The sequence below is a fragment of the Patiria miniata genome, unplaced genomic scaffold, assembly GCF_015706575.1.
Source record: "Patiria miniata isolate m_02_andy unplaced genomic scaffold, ASM1570657v1 HiC_scaffold_9, whole genome shotgun sequence".
NCBI classification, from domain to species: domain Eukaryota; kingdom Metazoa; phylum Echinodermata; class Asteroidea; order Valvatida; family Asterinidae; genus Patiria; species Patiria miniata.
The window spans coordinates 15,829,109-15,849,035 of NW_024037076.1; the positions used below are offsets into that span (position 1 = coordinate 15,829,109).

The 19,927-nt window shown below is 39.7% G+C and overlaps 2 protein-coding genes across 2 annotated transcripts in view; both read right to left on the bottom strand.

Moving 5' to 3' along the window:
* Positions 1-11,681, bottom strand: part of LOC119720914 — a 37,275-nt gene extending 25,594 nt beyond the window's left edge. Inside the window, exons 1-5 of the mRNA XM_038190781.1 lie at positions 11,359-11,681; positions 3,602-3,673; positions 2,586-2,645; positions 1,856-1,924; positions 524-595 (exon numbers count right to left, since the gene is read on the bottom strand). Of these exons, the coding sequence (XP_038046709.1) occupies positions 524-595; positions 1,856-1,924; positions 2,586-2,645; positions 3,602-3,673; positions 11,359-11,552 (467 nt within the window). The 5' untranslated portion in view covers positions 11,553-11,681. The remainder of the gene's footprint in view (positions 1-523; positions 596-1,855; positions 1,925-2,585; positions 2,646-3,601; positions 3,674-11,358) is intronic.
* A 3,078-nt stretch (positions 11,682-14,759) lies between these two features.
* Positions 14,760-18,093, bottom strand: LOC119720915. Its single transcript, XM_038190782.1, has 4 exons — positions 18,078-18,093; positions 17,440-17,693; positions 16,528-16,605; positions 14,760-14,962 (listed from the first exon to the last, which is right to left on the bottom strand). The coding sequence occupies exons 1-4, from the start codon at positions 18,091-18,093 to the stop codon at positions 14,921-14,923; spliced, it is 390 nt and encodes a 129-aa protein (XP_038046710.1). The 3' UTR covers positions 14,760-14,920.
* Positions 18,094-19,927: the final 1,834 nt, after the last annotated feature.

The window sequence follows — 19,927 nt, forward strand, 5'->3', positions numbered from 1 at the left end:
GGTGTATTAGTCCACAACATGGCTACCATCTCGTTCAATACACAAAGCTGAGCTCCCTGCATTATTCCTGCAACAGCACGGCGAATCACCTCCCTGTCTTAATTGTCTGAGAATGTCAATTTCACGAGTTATCCTTTCCTGGAGGTCATCCAGATTTGCCTACTGAAACTCTTGCAAGCAAGATCCACAAATCTGAACTGATTATGCATTCCATGACCAGAACCAAGACAATGGTTGTTTTCTTTAAAATTGTCTCATTCTTATCCAGCCCTGACCAGTTGGCGCAAGTCAGATTTCACACGACCCCTTTAATTGTCTCCTGTACAGTCATGCATGAAAACTAATCCAGTGAAAATTTCACCAAAAGAAGCAGGAAGAGTTACTCTAAAAGAACATATCAAAATATATTATCTATATTACTAAAGAAAAAACTATGGCCAATTTTAAAGTGTATAGTTTTTTTGACTCACACTGTACAGTGATGCTTTGCCTCTCAAATCGAAACAAATGGTAGAGTACTTACAAACTCGTTAATTTTTGGCATCTTTTGAAGGTATCGGTCTCGATGACTCTCAGATTATTGTTAGGAAAATTCCTGAGGGAAGAAAAATATCACCATGGCTTTTGGTCAAGGTACATATTTTTAAATTACTGAAATATGAAGAAGAAAAAACCTTACATGGTCTATTGGGTTGTCCACCATCTTAAACAAAACTTTTATCTTTGCTTCACAACTATTAATTCTCCTTTTTTTATCGAAAAAGCAAATCATAAAATCATGTTGGGGCGTGCCTATTTCCATACAAAGGCACTACGCGGGCAAGGCAGATACCATAGACCAGAGGGGTGTTTCACAAAACATGAAGTAAAATTGTTGAAGAAAATCGTGAGAAATTTGTGGATTTTTGAGTTGGTTTAGTTTTTGACCAAAAAGTATTGATGAATAGGAATAAATATGTGCTTGGTCGGTTTTCTTATGGCCGGTTTTAAACAAATATGTTTGAAATCGCCTAGTGGCCTCGCCTTTGCCTCGCGCCTTTAAAGGTACTTGTTTAAAACCAGCCATTATTTATTCCCTTATGAAAAGTGCTTTAAAATAAAAGAAAAATGATTCTTCCAAAAGTAAAATTGTGAGCACTTTCGCCATACTAAAACAATTCTTATGTTTAATATAAGGAGATATTTAATGAATTACTGATAAATACTTTTAAATGAAACAAATATTTACTATTATATATTTTTAACCTACATAAATTATTATCACTACGTTGTTTCTTTAAAACATAAAGAATATTCATTTACGACAGCTTGATAGCAAACATCCCAAACAATCAAACAGACTAAAAAAGAACAGAACAGATAAGAACACACAACACAACACAACACAACCGAACAGAACAGAAAAGAACAGGCAAGAACGTTAACAGAAAGGAAAGGAAAGGAACAGAACTGAACATAACAGAATAGAGCGGAACAGAACGAACGGAAAGGAACGGAACAGAACAGAACAGAACAGAACAGAACAGAACAGAACAGAACAGAACAGAACAGAACAGAACAGAACACAACACAACACAACACAACACAACACAACACAACACAACACAACACAACAGAACAGAACAGAACAGAACAGAACAGAACAGAACAGAACAGAACAGAACAGAACAGAACAGAACAGAACAGAACAGGACAGGACAGGACAAGACAGGACAGAACAGATCGGATCGGAACGGAACGGAACGGAACGGAACGGAAAGAACCGACCAGAACAGAACGGAACAGAACACAACAGAACAGAATGGCAAAACACAACACAACACAACACACAAACTAGTGGTGCATTTTGACTCACACTGCCTCCAGGTTGATTCCATTTTTCACCATGGGCTTTATGTCTTCCAGCTTATTCCCATTGGCAAAGCTGCGACCAAAACATTTGTTCATGCAGTTATTAAGTTATAACCTGAAATGCGGCCCGTTTTAAGGTCATTTTTCCCCCAGGTAGCTCCCAGTATATTTGAGTCATGAAACCAAAAGAGCAGGGTTTTTTATTTAAAACTTTAGCAATATTGACAGTTCATACCATTTACTTTCGATCTAAACTTAATAATTTTTATTGTGTTTTTTTAATTGCGTTTAAGGTAGCAATTGTGAATATCGTGTGTCACAAAACTTATCTTATACCCAGCTTCTTAATTAATCGAAGTGCGCTGGTTTAAACAACATATTTTTTAAGCTCCGATTGGATTGGAACAAAACCAGTAAATTTCCATGACAACAATGCTGAGTTAAGTCACTTCCAAAATCGGGGGGAAAAACCCTTCCGCAAGTCTCCTAGGTGCTCAATAATTTTTTTTCAAAATTTACCTGAATGTTCGCAATAAAATTTCATTACCCTGCTATAAAAATATAAAATGAAAGGGCAACAGAACTCCCTGTGAAGAAAGAAAATTACAAACCGAGATTTGCACCGCGACGTGGACAATTTCCGTCCTATTTACCAGACCGCGTCCAGACATTATTTCGATACACCGCCTTCAACGGTTTAAGTATTTGTGAAATATATTGTCAGTGGTACTTACAGGAGTCTGAGAGATTCGGGTACCTCAAAGGGCGAAGAAATACGATTGCTTGTCACATTGCTGTGTAAAGAACATAACAGTTATTGTAGGTACTCAGAAGAATTAAAATTGTACAACACTGGGAGGCATGATGTGCGAGAGGGAGAGTTAAGAAATCCACTCAAATCTTAAAATCACTTTTCAAAAACAAAGATAATGATTGGTCTTATAATTGATTGGAAACAGTTACCTCTGAAACCACCAACTGCAGCTAACAGCGAGCTGCATGTCTGTTATGCTATAGGTTCACACATACTCGAATTAGTTTTGAATACAACAAGAATAAACCAAGAATTCAAATTTGTTCCCAAATCACCCCGACAATTTTGAACATGTTCAAATTTGTCAGGGCACTTCCCGATCTTTAACGATCTTTCACCGAACAAACATAATCATTCCGAGGCAGCCAAGAACCATCCCAATTTACTCAAGAATTGCTATTCCTGACGATTAGTTTTAAAAATCGGGAATGCGTGAATCTAGCATTACGCTATGTATTTCCAAAATATATAGTACACAGTTTGTCCTGGAGCGATCTAGATCAATGGGAAGTCTTTTCATGCATGTGTGGTAATCCTATTAGACGTTTTGGGCCAAGGTGGGATCAATGACCCATCAGAGGGACCGATGACCCATCCCTCTGACTAAAAGTGTGTGTGTGTGTTTTCGTAATCAAAAGAAGAACAATAGTATAGGATAGAATAGATGGACAATAGTGGCACCAATAGGCCCTAATGTAAAGATGGTGGTGCCTATACGAGTGTGATATGATTTTTTTTGTTTCAATCAATTTAAGACCATGTGATTTCCAAATTTCAATTGTAATTTTATTTGTTGATACTTGCTACAATGATACAAAAATATCCCAAAGCAGTGAAATGAAAACAACTGAACACACGAGTATATTGTGATAAAATGTACAGACATTGTTATGCGGGTATACATCTTTAGTCTACCTGTCTTGTTACAATACTCACAGCACGATAAGCGATTTCAAATCTAGCAGTGCATCGTATGGTATCATCTGTAGGTCATTTTCCCCCAGATTTCTGTAAGAACGAAAATATTACCAAAAGTCATCGGTGATTGAAACAAGCAGGAAAACAAGAGAAAAGCAGACATTATTGAACATTATGGACAGGTCAAAAAGTGTAAGTTTTTGAAATAAACTGGAACTTTATAAGATTTTCCCACACACGTTATATACCCCGACTTGATGACTCTTGTCTCGGACTCGGACTGGGGTCCGACTCGAGTCCCATTTCCATGACTCGGACTCGGACTCGCGTCACGATGACAAATTACTCGAAATGTCTCGAACTCGCTCCTGCGGACTCGGACTTGCTCCTGCGGACTTGGACTTGGACTCTGTGAGGTTTTAGCAGTACACATGTACCTCAAAATGTTTTCGCAGTATATATTTGATGACTCGTGATTCGGACTCGGACTCGACCTGCATGACTCGGGACTCGGACACGGACAAGACCTGAATGACTCGGGACTCAGACTCGCTTTCGCTTTTTGGTGACTCTAATACAAGTCTGTATTAGTATGAATTATTCATAACTACCAGAATCCAACCAAAAAATGCTCACCACAGGGGCGTAGCAAGGTCATTTTGATTGGAGAGGTAAACATTTCTTGAAAATGGCACTTGCACATCCGTGCTGAAATGTAGACATGTTGTTAAAATCAAATAGTGGTGGTGGGGCCGGGGGGCGGGGCTGGTACCATCCGTCGATGGGGGCGCTGTTCAAAACCGACCAGTATGCACACTGGCAGACAATATATGGCGCTTTTCAGGGCGATACATGCTCACAATTAAATGAAAAGGCGCTCGTTAAGGCCGCTGATATAAAAAGGGCTCTAATTTTGTTTTCAAAAGGGCACTTGTTCAGAAAAAAAGGCATTTGTGAACAAAGGAAGGGCACTCTTTATAAATATTGGGGATAAAAGCTGGTGAAAAAAGGCATTTCAATGGAAAAGGGCAGTCTTTACAAACTATTTGGGTGTAAATAACCCCTTCCCCCAACCCCGCCCCCCCCACCCCCCGCTAGCTATACAAAAAAGTATAACAAAGGGCGCGTAAAGGGCAGTTTGGTAATAATATCATAGACCACAGTCGAAGTGCTCCCAGAATTCATTCGTGCTGTTAGTTCAGCCAGACCGGAATCGCTAATTATTTCTCTGGATTCGGCTGGATAGACATTAGCCTGGTGCTAAGCCGAAACTTTACAGAGATCTTAAAATTGTTTTCTATAGTGTTTCCTCTATGGTTTAATATGTAAATAATAAAATTTTAGTCTGCAATAAACCACTCAATTGTAAGATACTGTTTCTTATCGTCCAGATGTCTTTTTTATTTGATAACGACTCAACAAAAGAGAGACGTTAAAGGGAATATACATCATTTGCTTTTGCTGTCATTTTCAAAAATGGTCATTGGATGGAATTGGGGGGTTGGAAATATATAGCAAATATAGTTACACTGACTTTTGTGAGGTTTTGGGTTCGAAAATGCTATAAAAACCAAGAAAAACAATCATTTTCCTGTAGTCTGGTTCCGTGACTCCATTTAAGAAGAAACAGAGCAGTTTACATATATTGGGGGATTGTAAGGTCAGGGAACCAGTCTAGCTGGCTTGTACCCGTTCATAGGTGTGTAATCGATTGCAAACAAGTGATGGTCAACTGGTGCCAGTATTTGAAAAAAAACTCAGTTTTTTTCCAAAGCTGATCGGCCGATCAGCGTTGGAAATTGATACAAAAATACCACTTTTCTTGAAAATGACAGTATACCAGGTGCCATGATTTTACAGGATGCTTTACACTGTCATTCACTAACAGTCCAGCAAGGTATTTCGAAATGATTTGGTAGTTTTATTTTTTGATGTTTGCAAATGTTGTATTTTCCCTTTAAAACTAAAACTATATTCCTGAGCATTTTTTGTAACTTAGTACTTTTGTTTTTTTATATGAATTTCCTCAACATTGGCCTTGAATGCATGGGCAGTGACTTGCAATGGGATACGCAGTGATTTCCTTCTTCCAATTTGCGCAATAATGCAAGAGCTTCCTCGTTGTCATAACCGGGTTGCAGGTATGGGTTTCTCATATCCTTCACATTTTTGACACCATTCTGCACAAATAAACTCTTTTCCATCCCCTACCCCTAGCTACCCTACCCCTCCGTTCTCCTCTCTTTTTCTTGAATTCGTTTTGGAGGAATGGGTCACCACAGGGATGATTATGGAGATATGAGGTTCGGACATTGGTTGCTTTTGAGTAACTCAGTCGGGTTCCCGAACCTGTTTGTCACCTCGCGTCTCTTTGCAGGTAGGCGTCAATTTAAAAATGCAGCACGACGCAGATTACCCAAATTCTCGTCCGAATATACTTGAGGAACATTGTCTACATAAGAGCGGATCCAGATGTGGATCCCCAAATAATTATATGGAATGCAATAAAGGTCCCAAATATATTTTCAAATTGCGTTAGAAATGCAGGTATGAGAAAGCATAGTTAGATTTCAAAATTTTCCAGGGGCATGCCAGGACCTCCAAGCTTTCGTTCAACCTCTCCCCACCCCACTTCATACCCCCTCCCCCTTCCTGAAAGCTAAGTCAGCTTATGGGGGGACTTTATCTATTTTGAAACCAGGGATGCGCTTCCCTTGTTTTTCTTTCCTTCTACCCACTTTAATTAGCACTTAACAAGTATTCAAGTGTAAGTTTTTGAAATAAACTGGAACTTTATAAGATTTTCCCACACACGTTATATACCCCGACTTGATGACTCTTGTCTCGGACTCGGACTGGGGTCCGACTCGAGTCCCATTTCCATGACTCGGACTCGGACTCGCGTCACGATGACAAATTACTCGAAATGTCTCGAACTCGCTCCTGCGGACTCGGACTTGCTCCTGCGGACTTGGACTTGGACTCTGTGAGGTTTTAGCAGTACACATGAACCTCAAAATGTTTTCGCAGTATATATTTGATGACTCGTGATTCGGACTCGGACTCGACCTGCATGACTCGGGACTCGGACACGGACAAGACCTGAATGACTCGGGACTCAGACTCGCTTTCGCTTTTTGGTGACTCTAATACAAGTCTGTATTAGTATGAATTATTCATAACTACCAGAATCCAACCAAAAAATGCTCACCACAGGGGCGTAGCAAGGTCATTTTGATTGGAGAGGTAAACATTTCTTGAAAATGGCACTTGCACATCCGTGCTGAAATGTAGACATGTTGTTAAAATCAAATAGTGGTGGTGGGGCCGGGGGGCGGGGCTGGTACCATCCGTCGATGGGGGCGCTGTTCAAAACCGACCAGTATGCACACTGGCAGACAATATATGGCGCTTTTCAGGGCGATACATGCTCACAATTAAATGAAAAGGCGCTCGTTAAGGCCGCTGATATAAAAAGGGCTCTAATTTTGTTTTCAAAAGGGCACTTGTTCAGAAAAAAAGGCATTTGTGAACAAAGGAAGGGCACTCTTTATAAATATTGGGGATAAAAGCTGGTGAAAAAAGGCATTTCAATGGAAAAGGGCAGTCTTTACAAACTATTTGGGTGTAAATAACCCCTTCCCCCACCCCCGCCCCCCCCACCCCCCGCTAGCTATACAAAAAAGTATAACAAAGGGCGCGTAAAGGGCAGTTTGGTAATAATATCATAGACCACAGTCGAAGTGCTCCCAGAATTCATTCGTGCTGTTAGTTCAGCCAGACCGGAATCGCTAATTATTTCTCAGGATTCGGCTGGATAGACATTAGCCTGGTGCTAAGCCGAAACTTTACAGAGATCTTAAAATTGTTTTCTATAGTGTTTCCTCTATGGTTTAATATGTAAATAATAAAATTTTAGTCTGCAATAAACCACTCAATTGTAAGATACTGTTTCTTATCGTCCAGATGTCTTTTTTATTTGATAACGACTCAACAAAAGAGAGACGTTAAAGGGAATATACATCATTTGCTTTTGCTGTCATTTTCAAAAATGGTCATTGGATGGAATTGGGGGGTTGGAAATATATAGCAAATATAGTTACACTGACTTTTGTGAGGTTTTGGGTTCGAAAATGCTATAAAAACCAAGAAAAACAATCATTTTCCTGTAGTCTGGTTCCGTGACTCCATTTAAGAAGAAACAGAGCAGTTTACATATATTGGGGGATTGTAAGGTCAGGGAACCAGTCTAGCTGGCTTGTACCCGTTCATAGGTGTGTAATCGATTGCAAACAAGTGATGGTCAACTGGGGCCAGTATTTGAAAAAAAACTCAGTTTTTTTCCAAAGCTGATCGGCCGATCAGCGTTGGAAATTGATACAAAAATACCACTTTTCTTGAAAATGACAGTATACCAGGTGCCATGATTTTACAGGATGCTTTACACTGTCATTCACTAACAGTCCAGCAAGGTATTTCGAAATGATTTGGTAGTTTTATTTTTTGATGTTTGCAAATGTTGTATTTTCCCTTTAAAACTAAAACTATATTCCTGAGCATTTTTTGTAACTTAGTACTTTTGTTTTTTTATATGAATTTCCTCAACATTGGCCTTGAATGCATGGGCAGTGACTTGCAATGGGATACGCAGTGATTTCCTTCTTCCAATTTGCGCAATAATGCAAGAGCTTCCTCGTTGTCATAACCGGGATGCAGGTATGGGTTTCTCATATCCTTCACATTTTTGACACCATTCTGCACAAATAAACTCTTTTCCATCCCCTACCCCTAGCTACCCTACCCCTCCGTTCTCCTCTCTTTTTCTTGAATTCGTTTTGGAGGAATGGGTCACCACAGGGATGATTATGGAGATATGAGGTTCGGACATTGGTTGCTTTTGAGTAACTCAGTCGGGTTCCCGAACCTGTTTGTCACCTCGCGTCTCTTTGCAGGTAGGCGTCAATTTAAAAATGCAGCACGACGCAGATTACCCAAATTCTCGTCCGAATATACTTGAGGAACATTGTCTACATAAGAGCGGATCCAGATGTGGATCCCCAAATAATTATATGGAATGCAATAAAGGTCCCAAATATATTTTCAAATTGCGTTAGAAATGCAGGTATGAGAAAGCATAGTTAGATTTCAAAATTTTCCAGGGGCATGCCAGGACCTCCAAGCTTTCGTTCAACCTCTCCCCACCCCACTTCATACCCCCTCCCCCTTCCTGAAAGCTAAGTCAGCTTATGGGGGGACTTTATCTATTTTGAAACCAGGGATGCGCTTCCCTTGTTTTTCTTTCCTTCTACCCACTTTAATTAGCACTTAACAAGTATTCTTCATTCCACTTCTGATAATTTTTTTTTTTAACAAAATACAACTTAATCAAATTGATGCAACTTGGAGCATCCCTTTGCCTCCGGCAAATCCTGCCACTGGCTAGCGCTGACTTTCCGGGGGGAAGGGGGGACTACGAGGAAAACCTGATTTCTAATGTGCCTTCTTTCTTTTTTGGAGGGTGGGGTGGCCAATCACGTTTTCCTTGATGTTGTTCGTGTAAACCGTTGAGAACTATAACGGTGTGGACTGATGCAATAATTATTTATGCAGTTGTCCTTTCGTATTTGGCTTGATATCCAGAATGCACAGTACAAGGAAAATTGAATACATTGTCGCGTGATATGTGTTGAGTGAACCACAAAGCGAAAGTGAGAGGGAAAGTTGTTTCCTATAGTAACCTATAAAAAATCTGAACAAAACACCTACATAGGCCTATGTAACCGGAAAAGTAAACTCAAAAAGGAAATCAAAAGGCATATGGATGTAGAAATAAAAGATTAAAACGGAAACCATTATGCATGATGTGCGATCGTGTGTGCAAATATAGTGCAGTTCAAGATTGTTTTGGTTTCACTTAAAGGCCCACCGTGCTTCCCTGCACCTCTCTGTTTAAACTAAAATATTGGATTACCTTATTAATTATTGCCATTTGGTGAAAGCAATCAGCATGCGGCACATACCGCTGAAATGGAGTTAAAAAGCCGCCAATATGAGATAAATCATAAATATGCCAAATATTTGTTGACAATCCTTTAACAAAATGTGAATAACTGGCAAACCCTTATGCCCATTCGTTATTTGTTACTACAGGCGCGGATGGGGGGGGGGGGGTCAAACCCCAAACCAGCTCTGTCAAAAAAAAATTAATAGAAATTCCTTACAAATAATTCGACCCCCGCCTCCTGCTCTGATACGCCAAAAAATTATACAGGTAATTATTTCCGCCTGTGCACAAAATACGAACAGAGCCAGCTTGATTAGGGGGTATTCTTTAATATAGCTTTATTAATCGTCGTATTTGGACAGCGCCCCATTGAAAGTATGGTACGAAGGCTATGTTTAACTTTGTGGAAATATTACACATTTTTATTACTTATGGTTACCTATGTGTGTGTTTGTGCGTAACTGAAGCAGCCCTAAGTGAAAGCCTTTCTGTCAGAGGGTTGCAGGTTCCCAAGAGAGAAAAAACAGCCTGTAACTTCACAGATAAAAATTTCATGTTGTAGTAGAGTACTTTTTCCGAGAACAGAGTACTGCTGAGTAGGCCTACTTAGGTTACCAAGTACGAGTACGAGTACTTCCAAGTACAAGTTCAGGTCTCCGAGTACGAGTACTTGTACTTCCGAGTACGAGTACGAGTATACTAGTACTTCTGAATACGCCAATACGGCAAATGGTTCATTGTGCGTAATTGGACCAGGCCCAGTCAGACCGATATAGGCCTACAGACCCACTAACAGCTAGCTGTTAAATGTGTGTGTCCGGATGTGCACAGAGAAAAATAAAAAATCTTTGATTTCTTTGCCAGCTAATCAACCATTTCCAACTGAAAGTATCTACAATAAAATAAGGCCGTGGTAAGTCAAGTTGCACCCTTTTTTTTAGTACTGCTTTTCGATCGAGTACGAGTACTTTGATGATCGAGTACAATTTCGACATGTCGAGTACGAGTACTTTGAAATTCGAGTACGAGTACGAGTACGAGTACTCTAAAAAAAAAAAAAAAAAAAAAAGTACGAGTACTACAACACTGATTTCATGTTGAAAAATCAAATATGCTAAACAATACGGACAGTACATCTTTAACGATCCAAACGCAGACTGCAGTAACACTGAAACAAGTGAGCCTTGAGAGCACCTTTGCGATCAGATGCTGAAGAAATAACACCGGTTGGGGGATTATTTCAAAGGTACAGACCTGCGTGGAAAACTGAACTGATACCTCGAATAAATGTGAGACGGTGGGGCAGGTACAAAGAGTAGATAAGCATTAAAATAGCCCAATCGCCTTGAGCTATTGTCGAGTTAACCAGCGGGTGTTTTATAGCGGAGCAAGCCATATATAAAGTGAATGGAAAACCAGCAGCATTATCACTTAATTCAAGAACACACGCAAACCAACATGTTTGTTTTTACATACTATAGTGTGGACATTCCTTTGTTTTCATGTAGTTAAAAAAAACCAGGGGAAAAAACTCATTTTAGTCAAACTGTGGAAACTCTTTTAACCCATTTTTTTTCTACGATTCCCTTTATTGTTTCTCTTCATTTTGCCACAGATAAACCTAACCCCAAAAAATGACTCTTAACCTGTTTTCCAGAGAGGGTAAATATTTTGTGGACGTGGGCAAGTCCACACAACGTCGCTGCCACCTGGTTCATGTGGCCATTTTTGTTCGGAAGTCCACACATAATGCTTGTCTCTCAATACTCACAGTACTTTGGTGTCGTTGGGGATCCCCGTAGGTAACACCGTCAGGCCTCTACCCATGCAGTTGACTATGCGAAGACTGTGAATGCATTCACACACCTCGCACGCTTCCATGCCTTCCGAGCCCAAACCCGCACAGTACACAATAACGCAAAAGACTACAATTGCAATGCAGCCTTCTGCTCGTTTCTCGTGCATATTTGGAGGGTGTTTAACATCTAGAAGAATAAGTTTGAACTAAAAAGTTGCGATAGCTTTTAAGATTTCAATACTAAGACAAGGGGTTGGTTTGTTTTGACAGAGGCTTGTAGCTCTGGTAGAGTGTTGTGAGAGCCAAGTTTTAAAGGATCCAACACGGAAGTACATAAAGTTTTATACATGTACTTAACTTCGTCATTCGACGTATCAGCGACATGGGAATTCGTCATCATATATTTCACAAATGAACATTCATCTGTCACTGTTTCTGCATTGGTAATACATCATTAGCATTGAGGAAGACACCAATTTCTTTTTCTTAAGACGTATTTATTATCCTGTGTATTTTTTTAAGTAAAATTAAAACAAAAACAACAGAACAAGCTGAATAAACATTATTTAATAGCGCAACGGACGAATACCAGCCAGGCGCGGATCCAGAGGGGCTTTAGGGGCTCCACCCCCCCCCCCCCCCCCCGGCCCCCGCCCCCGGCCCCCTTACACAAAAATATATAACAATTATAGTTCATGTAATAATAACTATATGTCCGCCTGTCTGCAACAATCGGACATAAAAAATCTGACGGGCCTGACACCTCCCCCCCCAAAAAAAAAATTACTGTATCTGCCCCTGCTAGCATTTAACATTCTTAATGTGATGGTATTGTACGAGCTGGACACATGCTTTTAATGTAACTCCATACATTGTGTACAATCATTCAATGGTAGAGTACGGTATAAGGAAACAATCTCTGAATAATAACTTACATAGGCCTACTGCTGCTTTTCCTGTTAAAACTTTAAAACATCATAATGACTTCCACTGAATATTAAACCATGAGATCTTTTTTTTCTTCTTTAAACCCGGAGTCTACCCAAGCCCAAATCTTAACCCACTGGCAACCGGTAGGCCTACACTGCACAAAACTGCGGTGTAAATTTAACACCGGTGGTTTCCATACAGGAACCCTCAGTGTCTGTCATCAATAGTCCTATACATGCAACCGTTCTTAAAAACTGACCCCCATTTTGTTGAAGTGTAGGGATGTACAGCTGCGTTATGCAAACCTTTCCATAATCCGATGGTCGGAACGCGCTCGGAATGGAACTTCTGTATGTGAGCACGCAAATTCAATATGACGCCACGATTGCTTCCGATCAAAGCCGTTCACAGGGTGGTTGCAATGTTCATAATATGTCAAACCGAATTCAACGCAGTAGACGCACGCTCATTAAGGACGGACATCACGCCGCCAGACACACACATCGCGCCGGTTAAGGACAGACATCTAAGTGTAACAAATTACTTACTTTACAGAAACGAGCAGTTCGTATAATTTCGAATGCTGGCTATCGTGATCATTCTGCTCCATTATTTGCTAAATTAAATATATTACAATGTAATGACTTATATTACCTTAATTTAGGAAAACTAATGTATAAATGTATGCATAATTTACTTCCGTCATGTTTAAATTCTTGTTTTACCTTAGCATCTAACGTTCATGTATATAATACTCGAAGTAGTGCTAGGGGAAATTTGTTTGTCCAATTTAACAGAACGTCAATGTCAAAAAATAGTGTTATTCACCGAGGCACTTTGTACTGGAATAGTTTAGATGATTCTCTGAAATTGTTACCTTCACTATCTGTCTTTGTCAAAAATTTAAAAACTCATTTTCTCGAATCATATTCATAAATTGAAATTCCATTATTTTGTGTATTAATATTTAGGCCTTGTCTCACGCTTGTCCTGTCTGTCTCACGTATTGTTTTGTTTGTCCTTTGGTCGTATGTTTGTCCATAGGTAAGGGCACAAAAGCGTTCTGCTTAACCTTATACCTAAATGTTGTCATTTAATTTCACACTTTATAATTAATCACTGTGTACATATCTATCAAATATTATACTAGTGACTTTTTTCTAATGTATACATGTTTGTACATAATTGTAATGAATGACATCATTGAAATAAATGTTAATACTAATACTAATTAATACTAATACATCACGCCGCATTAGTGACCTTTATGGTACACCATACTATAAGGCTAAGTCAAGATGCGGCGGTATTATCTATAGCATAAATTTTCCCCGAATTCTGAGTAGCGATGGGGAACTGCGCGTAAGCGTTCTGCAACAACTCTGGATTTTTAAAACTGCCCTTGTGCAACAGCTGTTGTCTCAAATGAAAACACTCTGGTGGACTAGTGTTCACAGATTTCAAACCAGGTCTTACATAGAAACAGTGGTAGAAATCCCCAACCTACTCTAGAGCTGACGTCTACGGCATCGAATTTTTTTCCCCAAACGACATCCGTTTCCCATCTTTTGATTGGTCCATTACATGCATATCTTATGCCTTGTTCTCTACAACAGAAACCCAAGATAGGCTTTACGTCTTGTGAGAAATGTTCCTTTCTCAAAATGAGAAGAAATGAAAAACGCTCACAGTGGTTCGAACTCGAATCACCTGATTAGAAGTATAGGCTAATTCCAACCAGTCAGTCCGTACGAATCAGCTGCCAATCGTCCGTTGTTTAAACACCGTTATTCATTGTCTTCTGAAGCCCTGGACATCATGAATATGCATAACGCAGAGATAGAGCGCCCTCTTGTCGGATGCCGTTTGGAAAAAAAAATAATAATTCGCAGCCTGGCTTTTCTGTTGTCTACTGTCTTCAAATATCGATGCGGATTGACCAATCAGGCCTATGTTTTATTGAAAAGTTGAGCGAAAAAAATGACTGCAGCGGGGCTTGAACCTACGACCTCCGGACAACCGTTCTGGTGCTCTACCAACTGAGCTATTCAGCCCTCAAATTCTTCAAAACCTTTGTTCAAGGGGCGCTAGTCAGAAATCATAAACCCGTATATGCCATGCAGCCACGGATCACGCCAAAAGTCGCTTTACAGACCTGGGAAATAGCAAACGGGATCACTCAGAGAGGACGTTTTGTGAAATTGTAAAATAACAATTAATTACTTCATAACGAAAATATAATGTCTGTCTGAGTATCATATTACTGTTGTTCAAACGATTTACATCAGTTTGTTAGATACTGAATACATTATACAATAATTTGTATAACAGTCATCTGAGTAGCCTACATGTTTTTAAAAAAAATGGATCGGTTTGAATTTTGAAAGGAGGCTCGTTGGAAAGGTCATTCGTGTTCAATCCAACTCGCCTATGTATTTATGCGCGACAAGTACTGTATGTCACGATTAACGATAAAATTGGCACTAACGTAGAAAAAAAGTAGCTGACATTGCTAATGACAAAAGAAACTGAACCAGACAAAAGCATTGTTTAACAGAATCAAATGTTTGGTTGGATGATGTCCGCCTGTATCTAGATCAGTCAACTAGACCAGTGGGTTCCGTACGATGCGCTGACCAATACTACCCTGGTAAGATAAAATGAAGTTTAAACTAGTGTTAGATAATAATAAAATTTGATTTTAGTGAATTCTGCCAGACAAAGGCTATTTGTCGGTTCAATCGCTTTCTGTCGATAAACCGACAGAAAGCTTTCATTTTTGCTTTCTTTTGTTTTGGTCAGTCGGTCGAAAGGTCAGTCGCTGTTGTGTCGTGTGGTAGCCTTGACCAAGGCTGTCAGCTTGTTCCCCAAACGAGCTTGTTCCCGCTACATACACTGCGCGCCACGCCAGCTAGTTGTATTGCCCTTAGCCTCAACGACCCTTGCATGTGCTTTGTCTGTACGTATGTGCGTACGCCCCACAAACACGTCCATGAACAGCCGTATACATGCAGTAAGTCGAGGCGGATGACAGCCTTGACGCAACGGTAATACGCTCAATATGATAATTAGTACGCGCTATGGTAAATAGTCTTCTCTCATTGGATAATGGCTAAAAAAAGGATGAATATTTATTATACTGCATAATACAACCAAACTTAATAAACCTGACGGTCTGGGGTAATTAATGTACAAAAAAAACTATGAAATACTAGTAGAATAATATTTATAAAAGTTAGTTATTCATAGTTCGGGTCGAAAAATGAAATGAATAGGATGAAAAATTTGACCTTTAAAAAACGGCCTAATATATGCAGCGTGCAATTCAAAAAAAATTATAGTAGTTCCGAAGCAAACTCTCAAATATCTTCCAGGATGGTGCAATAAAAGTTGCTGCAAGACCTTTGTGCAACTTCACTGGTTAGCTCTTTTGTTGTGTGTAGTATGTGTGAGACTGAAACTGGACCATAATTGCCTGCAGAAGTCGCGCATGCGCACTAATTTCCCCCATTTTTTTGGGGGGGGGGGAATTTCAGGAGATTCCCTAGGGTTGCAGGCCAATAAATCGGTCCAAAATTTCCTACGCCGGCCAAATCACGATTTGCGTGCCCTCAAATTCTTCGGTATTTCAGCATTTTGTGGGCCATGAACTTGAGGGTTTGTAAAAAAAAATTATTGGGTTGAAGCCGTGCACAGGACTGTGAGCTTGCAAGTCTGTGCAATTTGGATGAAATTAGGGCACTAAAAGCGCTCTATTTTGCAAGGGAGTGTAGGCATCGTTTTTCAAAATGGCTATTTTAAGGGGTGATCATCTTCGACTGGAAATTTCTCCTAAAAGTCATCAGTTTACCCCCCAAAAAAATTGAAAAGAAAATGAAAGATGATGAAATAAATAAGCTTTAATTTGATGTGTGTTGCAAACACCTTGGAGAATTGCGAGTATTTTTCCTGAATTTCTGAAGTGGGGGCACTTATCATTGGGGTCTATGGCAGTTTATTTACTGGTCTGCAACCTTTACGGTTCCTTGCCAAAATGGCGGCGCACATGCGCTTTATATGCCACAACAGTGGGGGTTTTTAGGGCACGTGACCTGGGGGTATTTGTCGGTTGGCTTGTGGGTAAGGTGAGTTTGGTGGGACAGGGTTAGAATGGGGTTGATCGGTTCAAAGTTTGGCCATGAGGTGGAACTTTTGTGTTTTTTTTATACTTACACGGGTATAAAATTGGTCAAGTTCTTCGATGCCTGTAGCTAAGTACGGCTGGATGAATTGCTCCCGGCTAAACAAAGCCTGCAATGCCACATAATGTAAAATTAGGACTTTAAACGATTTTTGTCAAGGGAAATTAAATTATTAACTTTTCAATTCACTGACAACTTTTACTTTGTAGTCGAGACCTTTACGCGATATGTCAAGACCTTTCAATTTGTTGGTTAACCTCAAAGACAAACTAGGTCTATCAATGAGCAAAAAAGCGCCATAATGTTGGATGACAATCATTTTAAGAACTTCAGAAGAAGAAAAAATAGGATTCAGGGTCGACCAAATTTCTTTCAAGACCGTTATGAGATCCATTGATCCCATAACAAAATTTCCTCTCAATCCAACTGAAACAGAACTATAAACATTTTGTTGAAGGTCGCGACTACCACCAGCTGTGATGTTTTGTCATCTTTGGGGATAGGCTGCTAGAAAGTTTTCAGTTGTGTGCGGAGTGCTAGATGCTATACACATACATCCAGGCACAGACACGATATATCCAGCAGCAGCAGATACTGTGCGCCTTACAAATGCTTTGTTATTATTATTGTAATTATCTTTGATGTGTTTTGTTATGTTAATTCAACAACAATGAACGCACAGCAAGAGGTCTACAAATACGTATCCATGTAGAACAAAAGCACTCAAAGATAGCTGGAGTACAAACGATCTCCTGCAATGATCGCAATCTGTGAATTTATGTACATCTGTGAAATTATGTACATTAGGTAGGAGTAAGTAATATGGGGAACGTAGCCATCCCCCGGCAAATAGGGCATCCCCCGGCAAATATATTGGAAGGTCATCCCCGGGACCGCTGCCAATGTGGACTAAAGCAATGGCATGAGTAGACGAACAACCTACCTGTTGGTAGGCAGACCTGTTGACAGCCTGCTGTAGGCGATTCATCATGGTTGCCTCCTCGTTGGTACCTGCCAGTTTGAGGTGTCCATCATCAGGTGCCGATGGCCGCCGGCGGTGACGATGGCTCGGGGACATGCTTGCCAGGAACCACGGTCGCATCAGGAGACAAATGCAACCAAGAATTGCAACTAGCAGCAGAATGAATGCGATGCAGCCTAGGATGATGGCAACTATCGCCGGGCTGGACAATCCATCTGCAACCAACATAACAAAGCAATAACTCCTGTTCTTTGCTTTTCATAATTTGGCTAATTATGAAAAGTCTTATTTCAATCCTGTATTTTTATTTTCATTTCTTTTCTTTATTAATAAAATTTACGTAAGAGGAGCCTTTTATGTTAGTATATAAAGTTATTAATCTACGTGTAAAAGTTCTGAACAGCGCCCTCGAGCGTCAAATAATGTCCAACCCCACCATTTGATATTCCAAAGGTGGTTGATGGATCCATGGAAAAATATTCTCCTTATAAAAATATCCTTAAGACACTCGTGTTTGTAATGTAATTTGTTTTTTTACTCGTTTTTTAAACGGACGCGCATGAAACGGCATCGAAATTCCTGCCATTCAAACATCTCACCGCAGACGTCTGACATTCTGACAAATAAAAAAAGATCAAAGGCGAGTTTGGACGAGTCCGTCATCCAGAATTGAAAGCGAGGTCAATACAAGCAAAAACGAGGCCGCTTTTTAGAAGATCTCTAAGAAGTGTAGAAATGAGCAGGACGCAGTATGCCGAGATGTAGAAACCCACCTGTGTTCGATAAACAATGTTATAATCATGGAAACGGTAATCATGTTTGGCCCAAATATATTTGAAACCGAGGTTATCACTGCATTCGTTTTATGTTCTGGTGCCTACCTATATAAAATGAATAAAACTGAATTGGGACGTAAGCTATTGTTTTCATGAGGCCGATAAATAAATTGTGTTAACGTAAACACCCTTAAACAATATTCAGATTGGTAGGTATGAAAGTAATGTTATTGTTTAAATATGTTATGCATGTCTGATCGTCTTTTATACTTACTCTGTTCGTTTTAGGATACCTTTAACAAAATTATGTTTAATTAACCTGTTTCTTTGTTTAATTTACGAATAACACACGCTTACCACGCGCATAGGGGCAATTTGTTTTTTTCAAAATATACGTCCTTTCAAATTGTTGGCCAAAAGGTCGGCAAATTGGCCAAAAAAAATCCAGATAGGTCGGTTTTAACCGTAAACATAATTTGTTACGCCTAATGGCCATATCTTAAGGCGCATCATTCTGCCATGCCTGCCTCGAAATCATAATAACCCTTACATTCACAGAATCTGAATCCCGGCGTTGTAACAGAAAATATGGGGGGGGGAAATGTCCAACCTGCTCAGGTGTGTTTCTTGAGAATTGCTCCTTATTAGGATTTGAGGGCTTAATCTTATGAGGCGTATGTGGTATTTCTCAAACCCGTTGACTCCATCATATATTAAAAGTCATTGTAGTATTTTAGATAATATTTCAAATACCTAATTCAACCCGCTAAGGAGTCTTCGGAATAACAATACCATTGGGAACGTAACACTACGAATGGAGACATGAATTGCTCCTCCAGTATGAGCAGAGAAATTATTCGCGAGTAGTAGAAATACTCGCGAGTAGTTTATCAAATTCTCATAAAAAAAATGTAAAGTGCGAGTGCAAAATAAGTTGTTGCCGTGTTGCAAGAAGTCATGCATGAAAGTCTTGCATGAAATCGATCAAAATGATCCTTGCCAGAGCTTGAAAATGCAACGCCGAAAAATGCGACGCCGACGGCACACTGTATGGAGCACCATACCTGTGGTCAATTTTCGGGGACAGATAGACAGACAGACAGACAAACACACCGCCCGACCGACTACCAAGTGACATTTGGAAGCTCCTGTCAGAGCTTAAAAACCAAATAAGCAGCTGGAGATTATCTTCAATGATTCTTGAAACCAACTAGAAAGTCACTTGACTATACACAATGTCACCCATTCAAAGAAATTACCCCAGCACTTGTATATGTATGGTTTCATTGATTCGTAAGGGAATAAACACAAAGCAATACAAATAATGTAAATGGGTTTGTTACCTGTTGTGGCTGACTCGCTTGATACATCGCTGGTGGATGCTGTGGATGAAGCTTTTCCAATAGTGAATGCTGCATCAGAACACATCAATATTAATAGGTCATTTTGTGTAAAGAGGCAGTCTACGATAAACCCACCAGTGCTTACATAAGCATAGCGGTAACAATGTCACTGAAACGGAAAAATATTCATATCTATTCCGGAATAAAAATCTAAAGTGTGTCACCTTCAAAGATAGAAAGGGTAGATTTGTCAGACACTGCTTGAGTTGAAAATATTTCGGTTGCTGTAAGTATTTTTTGCACTAAAAGAATAGACGAATTAAAAAAAAA